Source organism: Rhagoletis zephyria, unplaced genomic scaffold (genome assembly GCF_001687245.7).
Source record: "Rhagoletis zephyria isolate East Lansing unplaced genomic scaffold, Rhagoletis_zephyria_1.1 Rzeph_scaffold_01024, whole genome shotgun sequence".
In the NCBI taxonomy this organism is placed as follows: Eukaryota; Metazoa; Arthropoda; class Insecta; order Diptera; family Tephritidae; genus Rhagoletis; species Rhagoletis zephyria.
The window spans coordinates 112979-140105 of record NW_016158108.1 but is presented as its reverse complement, the minus strand read 5'-3'; the positions used below and the strand labels follow the sequence as shown (position 1 = coordinate 140105).

At 37.5% G+C, this 27127-nt stretch overlaps 6 protein-coding genes across 9 annotated transcripts; 3 read left to right on the top strand and 3 right to left on the bottom strand.

Annotated features, from left to right (window-relative positions):
* Positions 1-355: 355 nt before the first annotated feature.
* Polr1C (RNA polymerase I and III subunit C) lies at positions 356-18482 on the top strand. Of its 2 annotated transcripts, XM_017615496.1 has the most exons (4): positions 356-360; positions 9564-9573; positions 16993-17197; positions 17258-18482. In XM_017615496.1, exons 3-4 carry the CDS (start codon positions 17061-17063, stop codon positions 18114-18116), a joined length of 996 nt encoding a protein of 331 aa, XP_017470985.1. In that variant the 5' UTR covers positions 356-360; positions 9564-9573; positions 16993-17060; the 3' UTR covers positions 18117-18482. The 2 variants fall into 2 exon arrangements, with proteins under 2 accessions (XP_017470985.1, XP_017470984.1); XM_017615495.1 differs by lacking the exons at positions 356-360; positions 9564-9573 and having other exon boundaries at positions 16842-17197.
* On the top strand, positions 3173-12422 carry Zir (dedicator of cytokinesis). 3 transcript variants are annotated; one of them, XM_017615492.1, is made up of 17 exons: positions 3173-3350; positions 3493-3580; positions 3876-4054; positions 4126-5153; positions 5214-5401; positions 5500-6299; positions 6350-6605; positions 6670-6880; positions 6960-7546; positions 7606-7712; positions 7780-8869; positions 8939-9802; positions 10259-10439; positions 10518-11067; positions 11281-11319; positions 11530-11612; positions 11672-12422. In XM_017615492.1, the coding sequence occupies exons 1-16, from the start codon at positions 3313-3315 to the stop codon at positions 11549-11551; spliced, it is 6228 nt and encodes a 2075-aa protein (XP_017470981.1). In that variant the 5' UTR covers positions 3173-3312; the 3' UTR covers positions 11552-11612; positions 11672-12422. The 3 variants fall into 3 exon arrangements, with proteins under 3 accessions (XP_017470981.1, XP_017470980.1, XP_017470982.1); XM_017615491.1 differs by having other exon boundaries at positions 11530-11618; XM_017615493.1 differs by lacking the exon at positions 11672-12422 and having other exon boundaries at positions 11281-11612.
* On the bottom strand, positions 11744-16646 carry mus304 (mutagen-sensitive 304). The gene is made up of 4 exons (XM_017615494.1): positions 15724-16646; positions 14015-15665; positions 13757-13936; positions 11744-13689 (listed from the first exon to the last, which is right to left on the bottom strand). The coding sequence occupies exons 1-4, from the start codon at positions 16495-16497 to the stop codon at positions 13430-13432; spliced, it is 2865 nt and encodes a 954-aa protein (XP_017470983.1). The 5' UTR covers positions 16498-16646; the 3' UTR covers positions 11744-13429.
* An 820-nt stretch (positions 18483-19302) lies between the features above and the next one.
* On the top strand, positions 19303-20209 carry LOC108362491 (uncharacterized). The gene is made up of 3 exons (XM_017615499.1): positions 19303-19466; positions 19523-19602; positions 19672-20209. Exons 1-3 carry the CDS (start codon positions 19457-19459, stop codon positions 20080-20082), a joined length of 501 nt encoding a protein of 166 aa, XP_017470988.1. The 5' UTR covers positions 19303-19456; the 3' UTR covers positions 20083-20209.
* A 99-nt stretch (positions 20210-20308) lies between these two features.
* eIF3i (eukaryotic translation initiation factor 3 subunit i) lies at positions 20309-21884 on the bottom strand. Its single transcript, XM_017615497.1, has 3 exons — positions 21758-21884; positions 21064-21553; positions 20309-20943 (listed from the first exon to the last, which is right to left on the bottom strand). Exons 1-3 carry the CDS (start codon positions 21758-21760, stop codon positions 20456-20458), a joined length of 981 nt encoding a protein of 326 aa, XP_017470986.1. The 5' UTR covers positions 21761-21884; the 3' UTR covers positions 20309-20455.
* A 245-nt stretch (positions 21885-22129) lies between these two features.
* Scox (Synthesis of cytochrome c oxidase) lies at positions 22130-23342 on the bottom strand. Its single transcript, XM_017615501.1, has 3 exons — positions 22781-23342; positions 22493-22701; positions 22130-22433 (listed from the first exon to the last, which is right to left on the bottom strand). The coding sequence occupies exons 1-3, from the start codon at positions 23217-23219 to the stop codon at positions 22281-22283; spliced, it is 801 nt and encodes a 266-aa protein (XP_017470990.1). The 5' UTR covers positions 23220-23342; the 3' UTR covers positions 22130-22280.
* Between the last annotated feature and the right edge of the window lie 3785 nt (positions 23343-27127).

Here is a 27127-nt window from a genome sequence, read left to right as displayed (position 1 = left end):
ATATTTTAATCAGCATTATTTTATAATAAATAGTAATTATCATTATACAAAAAAGAATGTAGATTTTTGCCGCCATGTTAGCCACTTGACTTTTGCTCGCATTTTGCCATCTCTATCAAAATCAAGCTACCAGCACAAAAAAAAATGATTGCCTTTGAAAAAATTTCAAACAACTGATTTTAAAACGAAAAATCTGTAATTTTAATAAAATAAAAAATTAATTGCGCGTTTGAAAGCTGTAGGAATCTTTTAAATTTGTGCAAGAATTCCAGAGTCAAATTTTTAAAATTTTTCTCGTTTATTAGAAATAAGTGGTTGGAAGCTTCTAACGTGAAGGAATAAAATCTTCCCGACGATTTTGTTGTTCAAAGCAATATATGTATTTCCTCAATTTCAGAATTTTTGGAGAAACTGAATCGTATGTAAGTATATTTATATGTACATTAGACTGCATCACTCCCCATACAAAAAAAAAAAAATCGGTAGTGTTTTCCCATTGGAATCTATTATATTTTGAGGCCTGCACGAAAACATTTCGGAAAAATATTAAGACTTACTGGAGCTGGACTGATTTGAAAATACCTCCTTGAGTTTTTTATGAATAAAAATTGGTTTTTTTAAATATTTTTTGAAAAAATCACCTCAGATGGCAAAACAGTTTAAGCTTAAAAATTTAAATTTAAAAAAAATCAACAAAATCCTAATATTGAGATTTTTTTCAAAAATTGATTTAGAAAAATCTTAAATAACTCGGTCAAAAGTTCGCCGATTTAGACTTATCACTGCAAAGATATTTTCTCACCCGTTTTATTNTGATTTGAAAATACCTCCTTGAGTTTTTTATGAATAAAAATTGGTTTTTTTAAATATTTTTTGAAAAAATCACCTCAGATGGCAAAACAGTTTAAGCTTAAAAATTTAAATTTAAAAAAAATCAACAAAATCCTAATATTGAGATTTTTTTCAAAAATTGATTTAGAAAAATCTTAAATAACTCGGTCAAAAGTTCGCCGATTTAGACTTATCACTGCAAAGATATTTTCTCACCCGTTTTATTTGTTTGCATAATTAAATTCAAAGTATGAACGAGTGTCATTTTAAAAATATTATTATTATCATTCCGTTGATAATTTTTAAAATATTTTTATGCAGATTTTTTAAACTTAAACAGTTTTGTCGTCCGAGGGGATTTTTCAAAAAATCCTTTAAGAAACTATGTTTATTCATAAAAAAAAACTACATTTTTGGAGGTATTTTGAAATCGGTCCATCTCACGTAAATTTTAATATTTTTCCGAAATATTTTGGTGGAAGTCTTTAACTATAATATATTTTATGATCCCAGCGGAAAAACCGAGACTTTTTTTGGTGATGCAGTCCAATGAACATACATACATAGTACCTACATGAATAGAAAAATTGCAGATATTTAAAAAAATCTGCAAATTTTTACGTTTCTGATATGCTTTCTTAGTTTGAGGTTTCCTGAGGTAATCATAATTATAACACATTTTAGAACTCCAAAAGTTAACTATTTAGGATCGTATGAAAAGACTAAGAACCATTAAACACAATAGAAGCTCCCATCCCAAAATACCATAAATTATATTTTGTTAATACCAATGTGGCAACGCTGCTTCTAAAATGTACAATTTATGAAAACTTCAAAAATGCCTGTAAAAGTCAAAAAAGATTTAAGTGAAACTAGGTACCTTATATTTTTTTTATCATGGTAAATTTTATATTTTCGCTCAACAGAAATTATTATTCTTTGATTTTAATTTTTTCGATCAGAAATAATGAATATTTTATGACTTTTATTTTCTCGCTCAGAGATAATAATTTTTATTGAGACTTATTTTTCCACTTAAAAATACGGATTATTAATAAAACCTTAAAGGCCATACAGATGCAAGCAACTGAAATATTTATTTGAAAATTATGGTGAAGCTACCTTTTAAAAGGATAATCATTCTTCTTATGTGAAAAAAACTCAATAATAATTATTATATTTGAGCGAAAGATGAAATATCATAAAATGATCATTATTTTTTATCGGAAAAATGGAAATCAAATAGTAATTATTTTTAATTTTTATTGGTTATCCCCAAAAAGTTTTATTCTATGAAAATTACAACAACATAAATATACACTGCCGATGTATTGGCACAGCAAATTTTTCACAATATATATTTTTCCGCCAATTTTGTAAATATGGTTTAATCAACAAAAAAAAACGTAAAAAATAATTTGTAAACTTTGTGCAAAAGTCGCGAAAATTCAGCAAATTTTCTTTTTAGTATGCAGTTTTGTAGCCCATTAAATTCTAGTAAAAAAAAGTGCCAGTTTGAAGTTAGTCAAAAATCGCGTTGATTTTTGAGAATTTTTTTTGTTGAAGGTGTTTTGCATTTTTTCCATATAAAGTATTTTCGAAAAAAAAAAAATTGTATAGAAGAGACAGCGTGAAAAAAATTGCCAAAAATCGACGGTAATTCCTAGCTACTTAAAACTTGCACTTTATTATAAAAAAATTGGGCTAAAAATCTGCGAGAAAAAATTCTAAAAAATCTGATTAAAAAGTTGAAATTTTTCATGAAAATTTGCTGAATTTTCGCGAGTTTTGCACAAAGTTTAGGAATTATATTTTTATGTTTTTATATTAAGTGCCATACAAGTTTGTTAAAATTACAAACTTTAATCAAAAAATTCCTGAAAAACTATAAGGTTGCGCGCTTTGAAACTTCATACAGGAACCCCTCTACCTCCCATGTTTCCCTTAATGCTGTACTCCGTGGTTACCAATCTAAAGCCTACCCCCAATTTGAATTAAGATGGTCGGAAAGTTACACCAAACCCCCCCCTCCCCCCCCTATCTATCGCAGACTTCTGAAGGAGAATTTTATGAAATATAACGGTCCAAAGCTCCTGTTTATTTCTAAATCACCTGAAAAGCTCAATTCTGACTCACGAACACAGTCATAAAAAATTGTAAACAAACTCATATACGTATTCGCGAATTCGCCCTTAAAAATGTAAACAAACACAAACACCACCAAACACGAGTGTAAACAAATGCAACAGATGCAACAGCAATACAGCAGCTGTTTAGGAATGCTCACAGCTGATTGTCACTTTTGACAAAGAGAAAACAACCAAAACATAACAAATGTCAATTTTGACATGCGGCCATTTTTACTTTTCACTTGTACACACAAAAATCGACCGATTGGCAAAGTGCGGAAAAATGCAATTATAGTGCAAAAATTTTGAAGAATTCTATTATTTCTTATTAAAAACATAAGACGCTTACAGAATGTCCGGTACGCAGCGCACATTTGCACAAAAATTGAAGTGAGTGCTCTTTCCAGGGAGTGAATTGAAACAGACCTCACCCAATGGGCGTTGTTCGCCGCAAAGTGGAATTTTCTTTTGACTTTCACCGCGACTAGAGATTTTCACTTTTATTTAATTGTTTTCTTTGTTTTTTTCACAGACATAACTCATCCGAGTTGCGAAAAAATGTCGGAGTTTATCATTTGCAAATAAAGGCTGTGGATTCCGGCTCAATGTGTTCGTCCACGGTGAGTTTGTTGTAGCAGTTGGCAGGGATGGGAGGGGTTGGTGAGGCAAGCAATTCTGAACTTGGGTGGGGCCTCATGCATGCAACTCTTTAGAATGCAGGTCACTGACTCCCACGCAAATAAGTTATAATGCAGTGAAATAATCTAATATATGTATATATTTTATATATGTATAGTGAATGCATAAAAGTGTTCCTGTTATGTAGTATATGATTTCGCATAAAACAATTAAAAAAGTAGTAAAATTACTCACATGTTTGTATAAGTATATATGTATGTATTACTCCTTTTAAAGCTATCGCTCACCGAGCCGGTGGAACCCTTGGATTATGAGGAGTTTCTCACTCAACACATGAATATATTGAATCGAGATCCCTTGAAACATATTCTTGATTTTCCACCTGCAGATGTAGCGGTTAAGATTATTCCGCGCAAAATACGTACCATTGAGCATATTGTACCAAAAGAAAACATGTGAGTTGACATTTATAATATTTGATGTAGTAGTACCATTATTTTAAACAAAAAATGTTTCACCTTTGCAGCGCCGAGTTGCCATTGTATGTCCAGGAATGTGTCAACTGCTATACACGACCTTGGAAGGTAGTCGAATATGCACAGCGTCACTACTCGAGCTCTTGTTGTGCACGTGAGCGCATCGACCGTGGCACCATCAGCCCATCTGCCTATCAGCAAGAGTTCGAAATTGACAAAGAATTTGCATCTTTTGATGAGAATCTAACCGACAAAAGTGACAGCTGCACACCGAGTTCACGGCAATCGATCGCCAGCCTCTCCTCGGTGAGCTCGTGCACTGATACGTTGACACCGCGTGGTTCTTGGGCTAGCTTTGATTTGAGACGTTCGGTAAATGATCCACTAATACCCAATCTGCTTGATGATGTGCCGCCAGAACAAATTGATCAAACGAATGAGTCACGTCGACAAGAAGATCGCCAGGAAGCGCTATTCTCACTTTACCCAGAAGCCGATCCAGAGGATGTTATCGAACGGCGTTTACCGGCTGAAATACCCATGGAGCATTTGGGCCACCGCATACTCGTCAAATGTCTACAGTTGCGTCTTGAGTTAGAGGTGGAGCCAATATTCGCCACTATGGCGATTTATGATGCAAAGGAGCGCAAAAAAATATCGGAAAATTTTTACTTTGATATGAATTCGGATAATTTGAAGCGTATGCTGAGCACACATGTGCGTTGCGCAGATGCAAGCACACAAAGTCGTGCTGGTATTTTCGAGATAACCTATCCGAGCAGTGACATTTTTCTAGTCATACGGTTAGAAAAAGTTTTACAAGGCGATATTAAGGATTCTGTGGAACCATATTTGAAGGACGACAAGGACAAATATCGCGACAAGGCCAAATCGAATGCTGCAGACTTTTGTGAACGTTTGGGCAAATATCGTATGCCATTCGCATGGACAGGCATTTATTTGAACAGCATATTCAATGGCGAAAATGTGGAAAATAAAGATGGTGCTGGTGGGAATGCAGAGAAAGATGCGTCCGGTGGTGGTAACTTGACCTCAGCGGTTAGCTCTAATAGCTTGGGTGAGTTTGCAGGACCACGAAATTTTAGGAAACAAATTAAATTTGACTAATGTATTTTAGATCGCAAGGCATCCACAAGCAGTTTCGATCAACTGCGACGCAAAGCGAATGATATGAGCGGCACTTTGACACGGCGTGGCTCGCTCGAGAGAAAGGAGAAACGAAGATCTTGGTCTTTAGATGACTTCGCTAATGTTATCGAGACTTTCAGGCCAATAACAATAACTGTATCGAGTTTCTTTAAACAAGTAAGTGGGATTTATGAGCGGCAAGGTGTTACGTCAATTTTATTTTTGTGTGATATCGCATTCTTATCTGCCTCCTCTTTTTTTTTACTCCTTAACAGGAATCCGATAAAATGAAAGATGAGGATCTTTATAAATTTTTAGCTGAGTTGAAGCGTCCCAGCAATGCTATGAAAAAATACAAATGCATACCTGGATCGATAAAGCTCGAAATTTTACCCTGCCCCGAGGAGGTGAAAAACGCCTTAACACCCGAGCTAGCCAAAATTGATCCCTATCCGGAGGACAAAACGCGACCGATTAAGGAAATATTAGAATTTCCCTCGGCCGCCATTTATAATCCACATTACACCTATCGAAACTTACTTTTCGTCTCACCTAAAGAATTGAATTTCTCATCACGCGCTGGTTCTGCACGTAACATCGCCGTTCGCGTACAACTCATGGCTGGTGAAACACAAGTAGATGCAGTTAATGCTATATTTGGCAAGTCTTCTTGTCCGGAGTACGCAAGCGAGGCCTTCACAGCAGTTAATTACCATAATAAATGTCCAACATTTTATGATGAAATCAAAATCGCTTTACCGGCTTATATAAAACAAAATCATCATCTCTTCTTCACGCTCTATCATGTTTCGTGTCAGAAGAAGCCACAAGAGATGCAACCATCAGTGGAAACGCCAGTTGGTTATACATGGCTACCGCTGCTGCAAGATGGTAAATTGAAAGTAGGCGAATTTCAGCTACCAGTAATGGTAGAAACGCCACCCGAGAACTACTCGTTCATACCCCCCAACGTGCATTTGCCCGGCACCAAGTGGTTGGATAATCATCGCCCCGTTTTCACGATAACTGTGGACGCTGTAACAGCAGTACATACTTTGGACCCGCATTTGGACGGGTAATGAAATTAAATTGTTGCGGAAAAGGTTAATAAGTTTGCAATTTCAGTTTCTTTCTCACTTGCGATTATCTGGACTCACGTAAAATACCGCCGCGCATCGGTGAAGGCAACATGGAGAATGAAATGAAGAAGGCCTTGTTAGAGATTGCAAGCGCTGAGCGTGAACCTTTAGTGAAGAATTTACATTTGGTGTTGGATAAATTGATAGAGCTCTTGGTGACGACCTATAAAATTGGCGGTCAACCACTGTCACTCGGTTCCACCGTCTTTGAAATGCTTTGTATGGTGTCTGCGAATCTCTCGGTTAGCTAGATTTACCTTCTGTGGTTTAGTGTGGTAAACTTTTATTACATACCCTATTCTTTAGATACTGAACGATGATTTAGTAGTGGATCAATATGGTCGCCAAGCGCTGCTTTCCACATACGTGCAGTTTCAATGTCGCATACCGCATCCTTTTGGTAGCAAGCGGCGCATCACCTACAGTCGCAGCAATGCCGAAGAGATGACAGCCAGTACATCTGACACCTACAGTCTATATGAAAATGTTTCAATTGGTCGCAGCCTAGATCGCAAGGGTCAGTGTTAGACTCATGCAAATACTTTTTTTTTTTAGTTTTTAGATATAAACAAATTTTTCTTTCTTCTGGCTTTTAGAACACATCTTGGAATTGTCGCCTACATTCGGTAGCCGCGACGGTCAAATCCGTTTACTTCACGAAGAATTAGCACTGCACTGGGTTGTAGCCAGCGGCAAGGCAACTGAGCTCGCTATGTCCAATTCATGGTTTCTATTTGAATTGATTATCAAATCGATGATTGAACATTTGGATTATAGCTGCGCATTAGCTGCACCACGCAAGCAGCGTTTTCCACATCAATTTACCGACGATGTTTCGACACTGGTGCATTTGGTAACTACCAAAGTTGTGGGTTATCACAGTGAAGAGCCGAAATTGGCGCAATCGCTGAATGCCAGCTTGGGTTTCTTCATATTTGATCTCTTCAGCATTATGGATCGCGGTTTTGTTTTTGGTCTCATTAAAACCTATTATAAAGTGCTAATTTCGAAGAATGCATCCATACCCGATTTGATGAATTACAAAATAGATTTTTTGCGTATTGTATGCAGCCATGAACATTTTGTGGCATTAAATTTGCCATTCGGCACGCCCTATACCACGGTTTCAGCTCCCTGCAGTCCAACACCGAGCACAACGTCGAGCAATAGTCAAACTTCTTATGTAAGTTGTGGATGTTGATGCGAATAGTGACAGATAGTTTATTTACAATTTTCTTGCAGAGCTCCATGGAACGCGCATTGCATGCAGATTTGAGCGCTGATTTTCGCCAGCAACACTTTCTGGTCGGCTTGGTGCTTAGCGACTTGGCGACAGTGCTCGAAGTGCCGTATGTATCGATTCAAAAACTTAAATAAATATAAATGCATACGAAAATTCATTTTTTGTGCTTCTAGCAATCCTCAGCTGCACGGCAAAGCCATTCGTTGTATCCGCAATCTAATGACCTCACACGATCTAGATCCACGGTATAGCGAGGTTGAGGCGCGCGCACGCGTTGCTTCGCTCTACCTCCCTTTGCTAGGTGTTGTCATGGACGTCATACCGCAGCTACACCAATATCTCACAGACACACATGATCGCCTGCAAAGCATTGGTCTGCTTGAAGACTATCAGGGCCCGCACCAGAGCCTCTCCACTTCAACGATGAGTGCCGACTTCGCCTACGCCAACTCTGCCCATCGCGCATACAACTATCTCAATGATCAAATCAAAAATAAATCACAATTAAGCAGTGAGAATACACGTCATTTGCTCGCCTGTTGCGTTTGGGTGTTGAAAAATCTTGAACGTAGCGTCTTATATCGCTGGCTACTCGGTCTCAGTCCACATCGCGTGCATCAAATGTTACAGCTCTTGAACACTTGTATACCCTGTTTCGAGTATAAGGGCCAAAAGCGGTTGCCCTCACTTAAGCGCAATACGCAAAGTTTCCGTAAGCCAACCGATTTGAAAGAGAAGCTCGAAGAGTGTATACGTGGTACCAACTCGGCGCGCTATGATCTGATAAACAGACGCAAAGATCGCAATTCGACAGAAAAATTTCGTTGGCGTAAAGATCAAATGCCATACCGTTCGCAATTATACGATAATACCAACAAAGCAGATCCGGAATTGGAGTTAAATCATTTTATTGAAGGCTCTTTAGCCACTGAAATTTCGTTGATTATTTTAGATGCTTTGGAAATTATTGTACAGGTTTCCACCAATTCGGAAATGCATCACAACCTGTTGGGTACAGTTTTGAAAGTGTTGCTGCATGCACTCTCACGCAATCAAAGTACATTATCGCTTCAAAATCAGTTTGCATCGCAGCGCGCATTAATTTTCAAATTCCCCAATTTGCTGTTCGACGAAGAGACGGACATTTGTGCGGATCTGTGCTTGCTTTTGTTGAAGCACTGCGGCTCATTGCTGCCGGCCATACGTTCACAAGCTTCAGCTTCGCTGTATCTGCTCATGCGACAGAACTTCGAGATTGGCAATGTAAGTGAATTAGAAGCAGTTTGAATGATTTTCATCAAACTTTTCCATTTTTTATATTCCCATTTCCAGAATTTTGCGCGCGTCAAAATGCAAGTAACCATGTCTCTCAGTTCGCTAGTCGGCACAAGCTCTGCATTCAGCGAACAATCTCTGCGACGAGCACTTAAAACCGTACTCGTCTATGCAGAATCAGATCAAGATCTACAGGAAACTTCATTCCCGGAGCAGGTGCAAGATTTGCTTTTCAATTTGCATATGATCCTCTCCGACACCGTTAAGATGAAGGAATACCAAGAAGATCCCGAAATGTTGCTCGACCTTATGCATCGCATAGCCAAGGGATATCAAAATAATCCTGATTTACGGCTTACCTGGCTGGAAAATATGGCCAAGAAGCATCGTGAACGCGCCAACCACACCGAAGCAGCCATGTGCTATGTACATTCAGCTGCGCTAGTTGCCGAATATCTAAGCATGTTGGAGTCACAACAGCATTTGCCAGTAGGTGCTGTTAGTTTTCAACGGGTTACGCCAAATGCGCTCATGGAATCCGCCGTATCGGATGATGTTCTAAGTCCCGGCGAAGATGGCATTTGCTTGGGTAATCACTTTACTGAAAGTGGTTTGAAAGTATTGCTGGAGGAGGCATCGAATTCCTTCCAAATCGCTGGCATGTACGAAGCCATGAACGAAGTGTATAAAATACTGACACCCATTTGTGAGGCGAATCGAGATTTTCAGAAATTGGGCAAAATACATGGTAAGCTGCAAGAGGCCTTCAACCGCATTGCACAGCTACAGGGTAAGCGGGTATTTGGTACCTATTTCCGGGTGGGTTTCTATGGTGCAAAGTTCGGTGATTTGGATCAGCAGGAATTCATTTACAAGGAGCCGACGCTAACTAAGTTGCCGGAGATTTTTAGTCGACTACAGGTAAGTGGGAGGGGTGGGGCGTTGTTAGAAGAAGTATGTACATACATAAGTGTGGTACGTTGGAGATTTATAACAATGTTGCTGAGCTTATTAGTAAACGTGACAAATATATCTAAAATGCTATCGATAAGTATATCTAAGATGCTATCGATATACATACATATATAACAATAACAATGTTGCTGAGCACACAGTAAATTCGATAAATATAACTAATATGTTATCGATAAATACACACATCGATATATTAATAGTTTTAGTTCATTGCAAAAATATATATATATAATTTTTTCATACATTTCATATCGATAAGTATAGGACTACGTAATCGGAACTTCCCACAAACTCTTTGAAGGATTTGTATGCTGTTACAGCAACAATATAACAATAACGATAAATTACTGAACTGGTAGCATACTTCTAAAATTGAATTAAGACGTTAACGTCCCATTTCAGAACTTTTATGCCGACCGATTTGGTCCCGATTCAGTGCATATAATAAAGGATTCGAACTCAGTGGATGTTAATTCACTGGACCCCGAGAAGGCCTATATACAAATAACCTACGTGGAGCCCTATTTCGAAACCTACGAGATACGACACCGCGAGACACACTTCGAACGCAATTTCAATATAAGTGCGTACACATAAACTTAGTTGTTCTCAACAAAAAAAAAAAATAATAATTTTGCAATTCTTTATTCTCCCTCAATAGAACGATTCATATTTGCCACACCATTTACCAAATCCGGTAAGGCACACGGTGATCTGCACGAGCAGTGCAAGCGGAAGACCATACTCACCACAGCCAATCATTTTCCGTATGTGAAAACACGCATACAGGTAATTGCGCGTCAGCAAATCATACTCGACCCCATCGAAGTGGCCATTGAAGATATACAAAAGAAAACGGCAGAGCTGGCGGCTGCCACCAATCAAGAGCCTGCCGATCCGAAAATATTACAAATGGTGCTGCAAGGTTGTATTGGCACCACAGTCAATCAGGGGCCCATGGAAATGGCTACGGTTTTTCTGGCCAATCTCTCCGATGGCGTGACGGTGCCAACAAAACATCAAAATAAATTACGACTCTGTTTCCGTGAATTCTCCAAGCGTTGTGCCGATGCTTTGAAGAAGAATCGTAATTTAATATCGAGCGATCAAAAGGATTATCAGCGCGAGTTGGAGCGTAATCATGAGCGTTTCGTCGAACGCTTAACGCCATTTATTACATTGACGGTAGCGCAGGCGCAGGGTGTTGTTAAGTAAGAGAAGTAGTTTTTTAAAAGCACTTTCATAATTTTGTCTATTGTTATTCATCGTTTTTTTTTTTAGTGAGCACTTGAGTACCTTTTTTATATGTGTAGAAAGATTTTAGTATCCTATATATGTAGATTATTATTTTGTTTTCACATTTACCATATATATATATATGTATACATATGCATTTCTCTTTTTTTCTCTATCTTCATTTGTAGAGCCAATGCTTACAACAACAAAAGCACACCTTTAAAATGGTAATGTCCCCCCTTTTAGTTGGATAAGGCGAAAATTATATTGGACGCACATACATACATACTATATGCTTATAATTTATCGGCACTTACGAATTTTGATTTCGAATCACCTAATAATGGTTTTCTGCCTCTCTTTCCCTATGTCTGTACCTATGGAATTTTATGTGGACTTGATTGTATTTGTAATACTCATTCAACAAAAATGTTCAGCGTTTCGGACTATTTTAAGTAAATGCGATTTTGCTATATAGTTCCGTATCGTTTTGTATTCGCACTTAGCTCTAATTAAGTATTAGATTGTTAGTATTAGTTAGNCGTTTTGTATTCGCACTTAGCTCTAATTAAGTATTAGATTGTTAGTATTAAGTTTACCTTTTTTCAAATCAAAACCCAAAAGTGAATTATATGTGTAAGTATGTATTTAAAGACTTTGTGGCACGCGCTTATTTGGAGGGCGATCGGTTTTTTGTACCTCAAGCATTTTTGGCTTTTCGAGCGTAGGATGTACTGACATTGAAACGTTAAATACCCAAATCGATCAAAATATTGATATCGATAAATATGTATTTCGACCATTAGGTGGATATTGATGAATATTCACACACATATGTATGTACATATATCGATATAAATACGCAAATCGATTCTAATGTTGGATATCGATAAATTTGTACGTGTATCATAATATTGATATCGATAAATAATTATATATATGTCAATCGTAATACTGATAGCGATAAATACCTGTATCATTCATAATACCGATAAAGATATCCTAAAAATATCGATATTAATGGTTATCGATTAATATTTCGACTATAGTTCGATAAATTTATAATAAAATCGATAACGATATCGATGAAAAATAAGATAAATTCATAGCGATGGCTATAATCAGTTATCCATAATCATGTTTATGTATATCTGTATATATCGATAGCGATATCAACAAATATGTAACATTTCAAAATGCTTTAGTTATTGTAAATTTTTTAATATTAATAATTACATTAGAAATGACGCATTCTTTTCACTATTATATTCTTGATTGTCCTCTAAATAGCTGCTGTTCATCTACACCTTTGCACAAAACCAACATTTTTTTTCAAAAAAAATTTTTTTCAAAATATTACATTCTTTTGAGTTTGACTGCACATGTTTTATCACAACGCTTTTATTTGTATGCATATTTGAAATCCATTAAAAGCAATTTATACACATCACTTTAAAGTACCATAATATTTACATACATATTATTAATAAACAATAGCATTTTATGTAGCAATACTCATTGAATGGTTTATACTTTTATACGAACGCTAAATTAAGGAGTTTGTAAAATGTAAAGGTGCAAGAAAGTACTTTTGAATATGCAGTTTCATATTCTTATGCAATTTATAAATCACTTAAAAATAAATGTTTGTAAAATAAGTAATTTTCTATATTCTTTGCAAATAAATAGGGTGATTAGTTGGTAAAAGTAATTTAGGAAATTTCGTTATTTACATACATACATACATACATACATATATTTCCTTTAAGTGTGTACTATAAAAAGTTAAATGAAAAAGGCTTCAACATTACTTGTTCATGAAAACCATTTACACTTAACGAAATCAAATGTGTTTATGCCTTGAAATGAACCTGAACCAGCGTACAATTCAGAAAGCAATTATTATCAGTATATTAAAATATGCTTTCATATGTCCATATGTAGTGGCCATATGTCTAAAAACAATCCCTGGCCAGATATAATCTGCGTCGTACCGGTTACGTTATTACCCTAGCTTCGTGCGAACTAGAGTTGAAAATCGTTTATTCTTGCTCACACGTAGTCCACGTCGTGGTTTTTTAAATCAAAAATTTTTTGTTTCTTTTATTTAACATTTCAAATTGAATTACATTAAAAATTAGTAACTACAATAGTCACGATGAAATAATAATATATGGCAAATTATGAACAAATAAGGAAAACCATAGTCAAAACGCCACGCACTAATAAAATTTAGTGTGTAACCCGTTTTCTTTGTTGCATAGCGCAAAAAAGCCATTAACAACTAACACTTATCTTAATTCAACATACAAAATCTTAAGATGTAGCTGCGACTGATCACTCAAAATTAAATGCATAGCCATTGAGGCCTTCAAAGAATTTCGACTCATCAACAGCACAACGCATTATGTCCAATTTTTCAGCAGCGAATGGCAGATTGACCATAGCATTTGGATCCGCAGTAACACCACACGTTGAGTTATCATTGGTTAACGAATGCCATTCCTTTAGATCGTTAATTACATTAGCAACATTACCCTCTTCATTTAGCTGTTTGGGCATAATATGAAAGGCACGCAATTTGTCAAGGAAGTTCACTAAAAAATAAAAAAAAAAACAAATAAAATTTACTGTGCAAAATTTGTATGAATGTTTCGTACGCACTTTGTACGCTGTTAAATTTTAAGCATTTAGCATTTTCCGACCAGCATTCACAGATCAACCACAAATAGTGCTTAGTTGTCTCTTCGGCATAACGGAAGAGGTGCGTCGAGTAGTTGTCGCAAAAAATCGTATGCAATAACTGTACGGATATTTGCGAGATCTCTGCTATGCGTAATGTCTCTAATGAAATTAAAAAAAAAAAAATCATTAATTTAATATGAAATAGTCAGTACGTTCTAGAGTTACTATTTCACGCACCTATTTTTCGTCCGTTACACTGCCATTGTCGCATCAGCTGGAAGAGCAGCGTCACCACGCTCAAACATAGCTTCGTATAGCACTCACATCGGGCGCGCCCTTTAATGCTGCTTTGTTTTGTGGGCTGTGCAGCCACTTCCTGCGCAACTGCGCTAGAATTCGCTGTTGCGGCCAAGTCGTTTGCCATTGTTGCACTGTCAACGCTATCTGTTGGCACGCGCGCTTGCTGCTTATTGGTCTGCTCTTCTGTTGTATCCATACGCTGTTCGTTCTCGGTGCCATCTTCGGCATCATCGTCGTCATCGTCATCATCATCAACATCGTAGGAGGGCAACAGCTTGTATATGAAATCTGGCGGCTTCATGAAGCAGTGGTGTGCAAAACGCACATGATTTTCACAAATAACAGCCAGTAGCCGCAGATGCGCTTCATTTAAGACACCATTCAGTGGAAATGCTATTTCTAATAGCCCCGCATATACTTGCAGAATGCATGAATCATTTGAGAAGCGATAGAGTGAACGCATGCGATCGCTACAGAATGTGCTTTCATCGCTGTTTACGCAGAGCAGCGCTAAGGCTGCTGGCAATCGCGTCAACTCCAGCACCGAATATGATATCTCCTGAAAAATCCACGCACTCGGACGCACAAAAACAAGCTGTTTCAGCAATCCGCCTACTAGCAACTCGAAGTGATCCTCACTATCTGCGCGCATCTGACGCAATAGCACGCGCAAGAGCGTTGCAAATGCTTCCAGCGCTCCGAAATGCGCACAGATCTCATTGGAATAACCCAACTTGGAAATGGCATGGCATGCGACCTGCAGCAGTGCGTAATCGCCATGTTCTTGCTTGAGCAATTGTTGTGCGAAATTTGGCGCCTGCGCGCACATTACACTCAAAGCAGCCACATAGCGCCGCAAACTAACCGCGCGTTCATCTGCATGCAATGCTTGCGCTACATGTAAATTGCGCGCACTGATCGTTTGGTCGTCCTTACGCAGATCATAATCATGATAGGGATGTATGTTACAGTGCTTGGGGAACTCAAGTCCATGCACGTAAGTCCAAAATTCGGGCAATGCATTGCAAGCAGATGCAATAGCGCGTTCATTGAAATCCATTGCTTCGGCGGTAGTCCATGACCGTTTTTGCTGCTGCAATTGTAATTGCGCCAGCAGCGTTTGTGCATTAGCCAATTCCTGCTGAAACGGCGTCTGTTGACGTTTTGTGGCGCCGCGCTCTCGGGGACGTTCATAGGCGCTAGCATTCATTTCGGTGAGTTGCGGATTCAATAGCGCGCGCTGCGCTGTTGTCAATGATAAATTGCGCATGCGGCATAGAAAACGAACATTACAGATATCCTGTGGATTTTCTACGCCTTCCTCCATTGGCACATCGCCGGTAACTACATTAGCGTTGCGTATGCTCATTTCCAGGCGCTGGGTTTCATCGGCGTGCCGCATCTTTAGAACAGAGTATTCTACGTTTCGTAATTTTAACTCCGACTCCTTGGCCTCCACACGTCTCGCCAGTTCGGCAATTTTTGTTTTGCATTCCGTTTTGGCGGCTTCAGCGCTCATAATTTTCTCCATTTTCAATGTTTGCAATTGTTGCTTCATATGGCGCAACTCATCTCGCAGCAGGGAGGACTGCAAACGAAATTTTAATAACTGAATGTCATACAATATATATATGTTCATAAGTTACCTCTCCATCCTTGCTTTCGATTTTGCTTTTCGATTCACTGAGATCCTTCGCAAGCTTCGCATTTTCTGCTTTCAATGCGTCCAAACGTTCAGTCAGCATTTTTACTTGCCGCTCCGATGCTACTTGACGACGCGCTGCTGCACTTTGTCCATCTATAGCGGGACCTTGGGTCGATCCCATTGGCATTCTTTTACTGACACCATTTATTACACTTACTACTTGCGTCGGTTTTTTAAAAACACTTTCTACTTCCTGGTTTTGCCGCGCTCCACTTGTATTTTCGGGCTTTTGGCCATTCGTTGCCGCATCCAACAACTCGACAAGGTCATCATCATCATCCAGAAATAATTCCGAATGATTGTTTTTATCCACTGTGGTCGGTGGCGCACTTACAGTGGCTTTTACCGCGGCACATGTCGTTGTTGTAATTCGCTGTGTGCTTGTGGTGGCATGCACATGTGGTGCGAATTCACTGAAAGTAATATCACTTTCGGAGATATTTACCGCCGATGCACTTTTGATTGCCACTTGGGATTCAGCTACCTGTGTTGCTAGCAGTATAACATCGTCGTCATCATCGTCCCACAAATTGTTATAGTTTGAGCCACAGCCCACCGGGCTGTCCACTCTCGCCACATGCACAGCATTGGGGCGTATGTGATTTGGCCAAGACTGGCTTGGTCCTAGCGGACGCCCTCTGTTTATGCTGACATCTAATTTCGGTTTTTTCGTGCTTCGGCCGAACTCTTTAAAAGGCTGGAAACGTTTTGCCATTTTGAAAATATTTAATCAATGATGAGCATTGATGCCTTCTACATATTTATTATAAATTTACATCCAAGTGTTAAAAAAAGACTGCGTAAATTAAAATAAACAAATCGTGAGTCCCGGTAAAATTCAATACAGCCTGTTGAAAGTCCAATGACAGCTGGGAGCTGGCAGTGGGATATTTTTTGACAACCATTGCAGGATTCTTTCAGGGTAGCCGGTTTTGTAAAACATGAATAATATGCAAAATAATTTATAGGCTTTTTTTTGTAATTTAAAGTTACTTCTTAATTCTTTATAAGAAGAACTAATTGTGTTCTATTGTGTAAAATTATCGTTGAAAGTTATTTAAAAACTTACTAAAAAGATTATACTAAAGTAATTACGATCCGGCAACGTTCATTGACCTTTACTTTTATCCCTTTTATTTTGATGACATTTATCATTTATCGACGAAAGAAACAAATACCAAAACAAAACTAGTCACGCACGTGGACACCGACAATTTTCGACTCAATCTGGAAATTAAATCCACAAAAAAACCACCAATTAAAATATCTTGTTTAAAAATGTCTACAGATACCCAACGTCCCAGGTTGTATATGGACGAGCACAAGTTGAAGCAGGATCCACACGATTATGGACTAGCTGATGAACCTTTTAACTTGGAAACTTTTAAAAACAAGTTTCAAATAGTTGTTGTAAAGTAAATTAAACCTCTTATTACCTTCAATTCCTTTAACTTATTATAATAAACTTTCTCCAGATACGATGGCAACGAAATGGAGTTTGATATGATTGGTGTCCATCCGGGCATAGCAAACGCGTTCCGTCGTCTTATGCTCAGCGAAGTGCCTAGTATGGCTATTGAAAAGGTGTACATTTATAATAACACATCAATTATGCAAGATGAAGTGCTAGCACATCGCTTGGGTCTCATTCCGCTACGCGCAGACCCTCGACGCTTTTTGTACAAAACCGAGGAGAGTGGTGATCAAGGAAATGAACATGATACTTTAGAATTTGAATTGAAGGTAAAGTGTACGCGTCGCAAAGATGTAAAGGACTCATCAAACTTCGACACCATCTACAAGAACCACAAGGTTTATTCCGGTCAAATAAAATGGCTACCAAAGGGCAAACAATCACAGCTTTTCAGCGAAACAGATGTTGGTTGTATACATGATGACATACTGATTAATCAGTTGCGTCCGGGACACGAATTGGACCTGCGTCTATTGGCTGTGAAGGGTATTGGCAATGATCACGCAAAATTTTCACCAGTAGCTACTGCTTTCTACAGGCTGTTGCCGGAAATTAAATTGAATCGCAGAGTAGAGGGCAAAGAAGCATTTCTGTTGCAAAAATGTTTCTCTCCCGGTGTTATAGGAATCGATGAAAATGACTGTGCCTATGTGAAAGATGCACGCTATGATACATGCAGCCGTAACGTATATCGCTATCCGCAATTGGAAGATGCAGTAACAATGGCACGTGTACGTGATCACTATATATTTAGTGTTGAATCGGTAGGAGCACTTAAGCCTGACGTGATTTTCATCGAAGCCGTGAAGGTGCTTAAAGAAAAATGTCGGAAATTCTTAGAGGAGATTGAAGCAGCGTAAAAAATATAAAAGTTATTGTATTATTAAAATTATTAACATAAGTTTTGCGACAAATCTTTTTCATTGTACTTAATTTGCTTCTACACCAAATGTGTCGGAGAAATATGAGGCGTGCGCTCTCACACTTTTGCTATGTGTTTGGCTGTGCTTCTCCTCCAAATTGAGGTGTGCTTCCAAATGTTAGAGCACGAATGAAAATACCCAAAAATTTATTCCGCCACCGAACAGCAAATAGTTTTTAATGAGAACCATTTCCAAAGCGGAAAAGCCGCGAGATTTGCCATTGCCTGCAGAGGAACGTTAGATTTTGCTCGGACCAGGGATTGAACTCAGGCCCTATAGAATGGTAGTACGCATCTGTAAGTTCTCAGCTACATGGGAAACAAAATGGGGAAATATCATGAACAATGGGAAACAACATGAACCAAAAAGACAAGATCACGCGGGTTGGAGACTAGCCCGTTAGAATCGCATTTACAGGCTAACCTAATATTCACGCACGCCGCCAAGTTATTGTCAAAAATTTCTCATGCACATGCAACTTGTATGAGATCATTGATCAGATCAACCGAAATTGAACGGCGTGCATATGAAGCTAACTCAATTTCCAATTTTTGTTCTGCGTGACATTTTGATTTGACGTTTCGCTCAATGAAATCAAATGCAAACGCATGCAAGTCAATTTCGGGTGACGCAAAAAAAACAAATTCAACGGCATGCGTACCAAAACGCAAGCCGCGAATATTAGGTTAGCCTGTTAGGAAAAAAGTTGAACGATTTTGACATTAGCCGTTTGTTTACATTTCTTCGTTGTTTACAATTTGGTGGTGGCTTTTTACTGCAATTTTCTTCATTTTCGCTTGTGACAACGTGTGTACACATAAGATAAAGAATAATTTAACACAACATGATTTATAGAAGAATTTGCATAATAAAAATGATTTTTCATGCGTTCAACAATTTCGCGGTTTTCTCCGTTCTCTTCGTTGTTTACTTCTTACAACAAAGATGGCGTCGAGATTTCGGCAGCTAGAAAATAACTTTTTTCGTTCTTTCCTTCCCGCGTGATCTTGTGTCTTTCGTTCATGGGGAAACAATTTCCAAGTACCGTAGTACCGAGTACCAAGCTTCGATGAGAACACCCCTAATATATATACCATCAGTACGCTGAATGCAACCCTGTGGATTAGTGGCATCGCTTGCTTTGTTTTGATTCTAGTGTCATCGCATATAAACAAACGTCATTTAAAAATTGTTCAATCAAAAAATGAACGCCAAAAAAATATCTTGCTAAATTGAAAAGTTTGATAAAAATTTCAAAAATACCGCATAGTCTGAGAATGTCCAATGGTAATAGAAAAAACAATGAACTATAAAAAATACTCTAACAAATATTTATATTATAGAAAAGAAGATAGTTACCACAGCTGGACCGCCATCAGCGCCCGTTGCCCTCAATGGCGCTGCAGCCAGTGGCTTCAATCATGTAAGTGTATAGCATAAAACAAATGCTTAAATACATACATAAGTAAACTGCTGATGTATTGATTTTCAGCGCCCACCGCCTCCTTCCTACGAAGAGAGCCAGCGCATGTATGTAGCAGCTGCTGCTAATCGGGTGGCACCAAACCATATGCCTAATTCATACATGCCAACATACAATTATAATGCTCAGCAACATCAAATGCAGACGCCCAATTATTCAGCACACTATGCTGCGCCACCACCACAGTACTACCAACATCATTATGTGACTGCAACTGCTCCGGCTACGTTCAACACAACACAAGCAGTAAAAGAGCCTCATGTATTATCGTTAGCTGCGGGCGCTAAGATACGAACGACTGCAACCGGAGCAGTAAGCATACCGCCACCACCACCAGGTTACGCACCGACTGCGGCCCAATATGCCGCCATGCAAGGACAACCTGTCGTTTTGAAGAAAACAAAGCGGTCGTTCTTCTAAGGGGAAATCCAAACATATATATATATATATATATATATGTATAAACATTATATAGACATTGTGGACAGAGGAAAAAAGCTATAGTCTTGTGTATTAATGGAGTATTTCGATTTAATTATTGAATTATGCTTTTGTTCCATAAATTCGATATATACAAAATATTAAAATTTTTGTATCATGAAAATATGTATATATTCATTTATTTAAAAAAAAAATAAAATTGTAATTAGTTTTTCTTCTTGTTCTCACATATCTTTTGAAGTTTATTTTATTCGCAAACATATTTGCGTACCACCTTTAATTTCACACAAATAAAGTTACAAAGAAAGATTATTGGGGACTAATATATAAACTATGCAATAAGCAAAAGTTTCTACTCGAAGATGTTTTCAAAATATGTACTGTCGAAATTTTGCACACGTACGAGACCATCCTCTCCACCTGAAGCGTAACTTTTGCCATCCGGATGGAAGGCCAAACTGTTAATGGGACCGAAATGACCCTTAAGACGCGCAAATTCTTCTTCGTAAATTAAGTGGAAGAAACGTGAATCAAATTTGCCCGCTTTAGTTGATGTCGTGGTCACTTCCATAGCATCTTGACCACCACCCAATACCACATGATCCATGATAGGGCTAATTGAAGCAGAGTTTACCGGCCTTTCCGTTTTGTATGTCTTAAGACACATCAACGATTCGGAATCAAATAGCTTGGCTGATGTATCCTTGGAAGCTGTGACAAACATTGTGCCATCTTTGTTCATTTGCATATCATTTATACCAGCTGTGTGATCATTCACCGAATTGATTTCGCGACCACCCTTGCGAATGTCCCATATAGAAATCTGTCCATTATCGTGACCTAAAAGGTTACGATATGTTTAAAATATGATTTCAAACAAAATAATTACTCGGTAGGTGGAACACAAACCCCGAACTTCGGATTCAAAGGGAATTGCAGAACATGGCTGATTATCATTACCTGTGATAATGGTTTCATCCAATGGTCCCCATAACATGGAAGTGATTTTCGATGGAAGCATTGGTAAACGTAAAATTGGATTTTGTTCCGCAATGCTCGAGTCTGCTGTACGTACATCGATAATAAATAGCTCGCAATTTTGACCCATAGCTTTATCTGTGGAATACGCCGCTTGGTTGCCGGAATAACTGAAATTGGCGGTACGCACAGATGACTTGGCAGGAATCGAAGCAATCACAGCACCGTATTCCACATCCCAGATCTTCGTGGTCATATCACCAGCGCCAGAAATGAGCTTTGATGTTGTCCAATCAACGTCCAAACACCAAACCGCACCCTGATGGCCATCATAAGTGCCCAAACGTTCGCCGTTTAGTGAATACCACACGTTTGGCTTTTGATCTTTAGAGCATGAAAACAACAAGTCACCTTCCCGATTGAACTTAATTTGCGTTATAGAACGCTCATGCCCCTGCAGCATTAAAGGTCGCTAAAACGAAAAAATATATAATGAAACTTGCACTTGTTTAACATCTTGCACAGGCAATCGATGAGCAACCAAATATTTTTTAGGTTAGGTGTAGTGGCAAATTCAATTCCACCTTATTTTAGCTCATCTTTTAGCGATTTGCTTTATATAAACACTTTTGGTTGCATTCAAGGATTCCAGTTTATATTATTATAAAATATATACCATTTTGCACTGTTTTTATTTGTTTTCGCAAAAAATCAATTATTTTATTGCCGTGGACAGCGCTGTGAAATGTCAAAAAGAAGCTTCGTGTGCAGCAGCAGTGCTGACAACACAAAATTGACACTTTGAAATGTCAATAACAGAGCAAGATGCCAGACTATTTTTTTATAAGGGATTTTCTGCAACGAAAATCAAACAATTACATCAGACCATGGTGGAATATAATTCCACCACGTATCAAATAGACAACCGTTGAGTTTTGTCATTGGCTTGGAAATAGGGCTGCTAGTCGTACCAAAAATTTCCTCTGCATATTGCTTCCGTGATTTGCCGCATTCCATTACTTTTGAAATAAAATAACACATGTTTTGGCAATAGTTAAAAACAAATACTTTAAAATAAATTTATTGCGCGTAAAGCTAGTTGCAGACAGGTTTATGTAAATGCAACCACACATTTAAAATCAAAATTTTCCTTGGAACTGGATAACAAGCAATTTTCACTTATATTTGTGCAAATCTCCTTATCCGAACCATGACTTCTGGTTTAAACTGTTCCATTTGGCAATATTTACTGCTATAGAACTTATGCACTGATCCTTATCACGATTTTGTCCATAATAATCCACAAACTCACCATCCGGATTCACAAGGTACATGATGATAGTGTGATCAACCTGTGCAGGAAAGTATTATTATGATGGAAGTATCACATAAATCGCATTGATATTCTTACAATATAATCATTATCGACATCGCGTGGGCCAGCACTAAAGTAAACACGGAATGCTTTGCAAACATTGCGTATTTGTTCCACGGTGCCGGTGAGACCCAACAACTTTGGTGAAAACTCTTTCACATATTTGCCAACAATCTCTTTAGAATCACGTTCCGGATCCACAGTGATGAAAATGGGTTGGATTTCGGGCGACTGTGGTGACTTTTCTACAGCAATCCAAAGATAATTAAAAATTCATGGAAGTTATTATATAGTATTATCTCTATTATGTGCTTAACACCTTACCTATCGCATCCACAACAGCTGCCATTTTCTCCAACTCATCAGGACATATATCCGGACAATGTGTGAATCCAAAATATATAAGCAGCCATTTACCAAGAAAGTCTTCCGACTTGCGTACTTTACCCTCGGGATCAACGAGTTCCCAGCGTCCACCAATAGCCGCTTTGCCCAACTGTCGTTTTCGTTCACGCATAATAGCCTCTTCTTTTTCCTTTTTTACATATAACATAAAGCCTAGACCAATTACACCGGCACCACCGATAAAGGCTAAACTCTTCCACGAAATTGGACCTTTACCCTTTGTGGGATCAGTGGCGGTGAATCGTCGCTGGAGGTGATTGGACGCCCCTTTTGGTGTCAGCTTCGTTAGGCCTACATGTTGCCAAAATGAAGGCCTTCTACTGCAATTATTGACGAGACGTTGCAAGCTGATTGACATACTTTTGCTGCTGAACTGAGTGGATATGAGCAATTATTACTGATGCAAATGCAATTCAATGCAATTTATTCCAATATGCGGCTTTTTTACGTAAAACAAATGTGAAGAATGGACAATTTACGCGATCAGCTGATTGTGAAATGGCATGGTATTGCCAGATTGGGTAAAGAAAACATTTAAAAATTAGTCCACCTCTTTTAAATTGATATATAATTAAAAAAAAGATATATAATTAACTATTGATTTATTATGAAATTCCATGAACTTGCAGGTTTTTACACGAACTTGCAGGAAGTTACACAAAAATGATTCTGTACTCTAAATTCCTCCAAAATCCCGTAAACGAGAGCGATTTTTGAGAGTTGAGTAGAGAATGAAGTTGCAAGATTTACCCGAACTTTTTCTTCTGGTAAAATCATGAAAAGTGAAAAGCGATCACTGGTTGACGTTTTTACAGGAAAAATGGTTTTTTGTTCCCGTACTTTTTGTTGTTACTCACTTTTTACTCTCACTTCAGAGAGTAATTTTGCTGTTTGACATTTTTACAGGATTTTACGCGAAAAGTATTGGATCAGAGCTAAAGACGACTTTCGATGTCTGCTACTGAGTGCAGGGTATTACAGCACTTAACCATTTCACTGAGATGGTTAAAAGCTAACCAACTCGAAACCACGTCGAAAGTCTGATACAACCCTGTTTGCCCGCCATCTGTGGGTCATTAGCGTTAAAATGTGAAGAATTCGTTCCCTACTAGTGTTTGGACTCCACTAAAATCATTAGATTTACTCCGATTTTTGAAAAAATTTGAAATCTACTCCTCTACTCCGCTTGACTTCAAATCTGTTCCGTTTTTCTTTTTCATTCATGTTAAGCCCCTCTTAGGACCGTTTTTTGAGTGTTCACCACCGGTTTCAATAAAAAAATTGAAAGTTAGCCAAATTTCACTGTTAAAAAGTATGTAACTCTTTCAAAGCAATGCGTCAATAAAGTTCATTATTTTTTTATGTATGCTGTAGAAATTGGCGGATGCAGAACTTTACTTAAGTTGTTAAAATATATATGTAAAATGAAATTTATATAAAGTAGAAAAGGTTTGCTTTTTTAAAAATTAAGTGTTAGATACGTTCTACTATATAGAAAATGCTAAAAATTACCTAAATTGTAACATATCCTTACATTGCCTCGCGTACTTGCATGAATAGAAAATATTTTAGTCAAACAATTAATGTCAGAAATAAAAATTCAATCTAGTACGGAAATTTTGTTTTTGCTCCGATTTTTGCAGGAATTTAGTCCTGAATCGATTTTTGGAGTCCGAACACTGTTCTTTACATTTGTACTGTTTTATAAACCTTAAACCGCAGTGTGGACAGCAATAGTTAGGGTTAAGTTCGATTTGAGATGGTTAACTTTTTGGTGGGGACTTGGACTACAGATTTTTAGGACTTTGGCAAAACCTTTTTGACTGAATATTAAAGATAAAGTACTTGTTAGTTAACTACGGGCCAAATTCACATAATCGTACTAAAAATCTGTAGTTAACTGCCAATTCTGAGTTAACTACGCACTGTGAATTTGGCCCTTAGTTAACTAAAAAGTACTTATTCATTAATATTCAGTAAAAAAAGGGTTTGCCAAAGTATCGTCGATATGTTACTAGAACTAGGTAAACAAGATACGAGAAGCAGGGGAATATTTCGTATGAAATCTAGACGTGAAATTAAACGTTCACGTTATGGAAAGCGAAACTAAAACAAGTAATTTTTAGCAAAAAAAAACCGACTTCAACTCTCATATAAAAAAAAATATATATCTAATAAACAATTACAACAATTACCATAACAAAATTTCACCTATCAAATGTATTTTTTTTTTAATTTTTATTCAAAGTCAGATTTTCACAGAAATTTTCGATTCATAAAGCATTTAAAGTCTTCTTTATTTTTTATGAATGTGGGTGTGCGATTTTAATCCAGGAATTGCTTTTATGATCCACAATCCATATTTTTGTATACATATGTACATACAAGTTCTGAACACATTGAAAACGACGAGCTACGGGCCACAGCTTCCAATTTGTTATCTTCATTAGCTAAATGCTTTGTCGATGACGACATGATTTTTTTTTTAACGCGACAGCGACAACATGAATTTGTATGAGTTTGACATAAAAGAAGAGCAAGAACCTTATCTGTCGCTGGAAAAATAAAAATAGATCTAATCTGGTCACAACCACAGTCGTCGCGTAGCCCGGTCGTCGCCTTAATAATTACCTACATAAGAGTACGTGTTAAAATAATTTGACAGCTGTGGTCCGTAGCTCGTCATTTTCATTGTGTTCAGGCTAACATACCAACATATACTTATGTACGTATGTTTTCTTTTGTTTCAATTAAATTTGTAAAAATGTACATATACATACATATGTTTTCGTTTTTGCACCTTTTACTATTCATAGAAAGTTTGAATACAAAATTTCTAAATTAACATATATATAAATGCATTAAATTAGTAGTTTTGTTTTCGTAAAACTTTTGTTGTTGCTTTTAACCGCCAGCAGTCTTTTAAAGTGTTTGGTGAGTTGTTCTCTTTTAAAGCTATGTATTTCATAGTACCACCTTTTTTTACCAGTTTCAAATACATGAGTGGAATAAGTAGTTCAGCTGAGAAAAGCTAAAAGAAGAAAGCAGAAAAGTATTGGAAGAAATAAAAAAAATCAAGTTTATAGAAAACAGCAAGTAGATATGCATATGTACATATGTATAAAGAATAGAAGGTGTTGAACTTACTTTATTGCACGTTTTTTCGCATCTTTGTTAACAAAAATAGTTTTCACTGTTGCTAAGTACCTAGTTGCAAAAGATGTTTTACATACGTAAATTTGTCTGTTCCAATAGCAGTCCGGTTTACAGGAGTTAGTTAGAACTTACAGGAAGTCGTTCTTATAGACATAAAAACCTGTAAGTGGGAATACTTTTGAGTGAGTAACTGAGTAACTTTCCTAGTCAGAAGTTACAGGATTTAGTCCGGAGTTTTTTTCCTGTTATTTATAATGAGGATATAGGGATAGTTGCAATCCCGTACAAGTCCGGACTACTCAGAAATAGTCAGAATCAGTCAAATTTTACTGGAAACCAATCCCGTACTCGGTTCTCTGATTATTGAGAGTACAAAAAAGAGGGTAAATACGGTTCTCTCTCTATCCGAAGTAACCTGTTTTAGTCCGAGAATTTTTTGCTGGTAAATTCTGTAAGTATTGTTGGTTATTTACATCTGTGAGCTGAGTGTGTTTACATACAAAATAAGCAAAAATTTACAACCAAAATTTGGAGGTTATGTTGAAGTTGACAGAAGTTACCATTTTTTACTAGAAATCGATCCCGTACTTTTCAACGTTACTCTCTCGCTCTGAGGGAGTTTTTATTTTTTGACAGTTTTACTAGTTTTAGTCCGAGTAGTACGGGGTTGCACCTTCTGTTAAGCAGGGATCACACGATTTGCACATATTCAGAGTAGTGTTGTTTGGAAAACCGTTATTTAGCTGAACTCGTTGGGCCTTATGCATAACAAGTGAGCTTAAACTCAGACCCAATTTTCGCACTGATCAAGTGAGTTCAAGCTCAAGAATTTGTGCTGAAAATCGAGTCGCAGCTTAAGCTAACTTTTTATGCATGAGGCCCATTATTTCTAGACAACACCACTCGTGTGACTGCCACAATGTACATATTCTCCTTGTCTAGAGAAAAATAACGGATAACCTGATAACTGGCAGGTGTGAATACCCCCAATATTTTTATAAAAAATAGCAAAAAAATTTTCACTTGAAAAAACATTGTAAATATTTAAAAAACAATTACCATGCATGCATGCACTCAGTTTTGATTGTCAGTGTATGTGAGTTGTTAAAT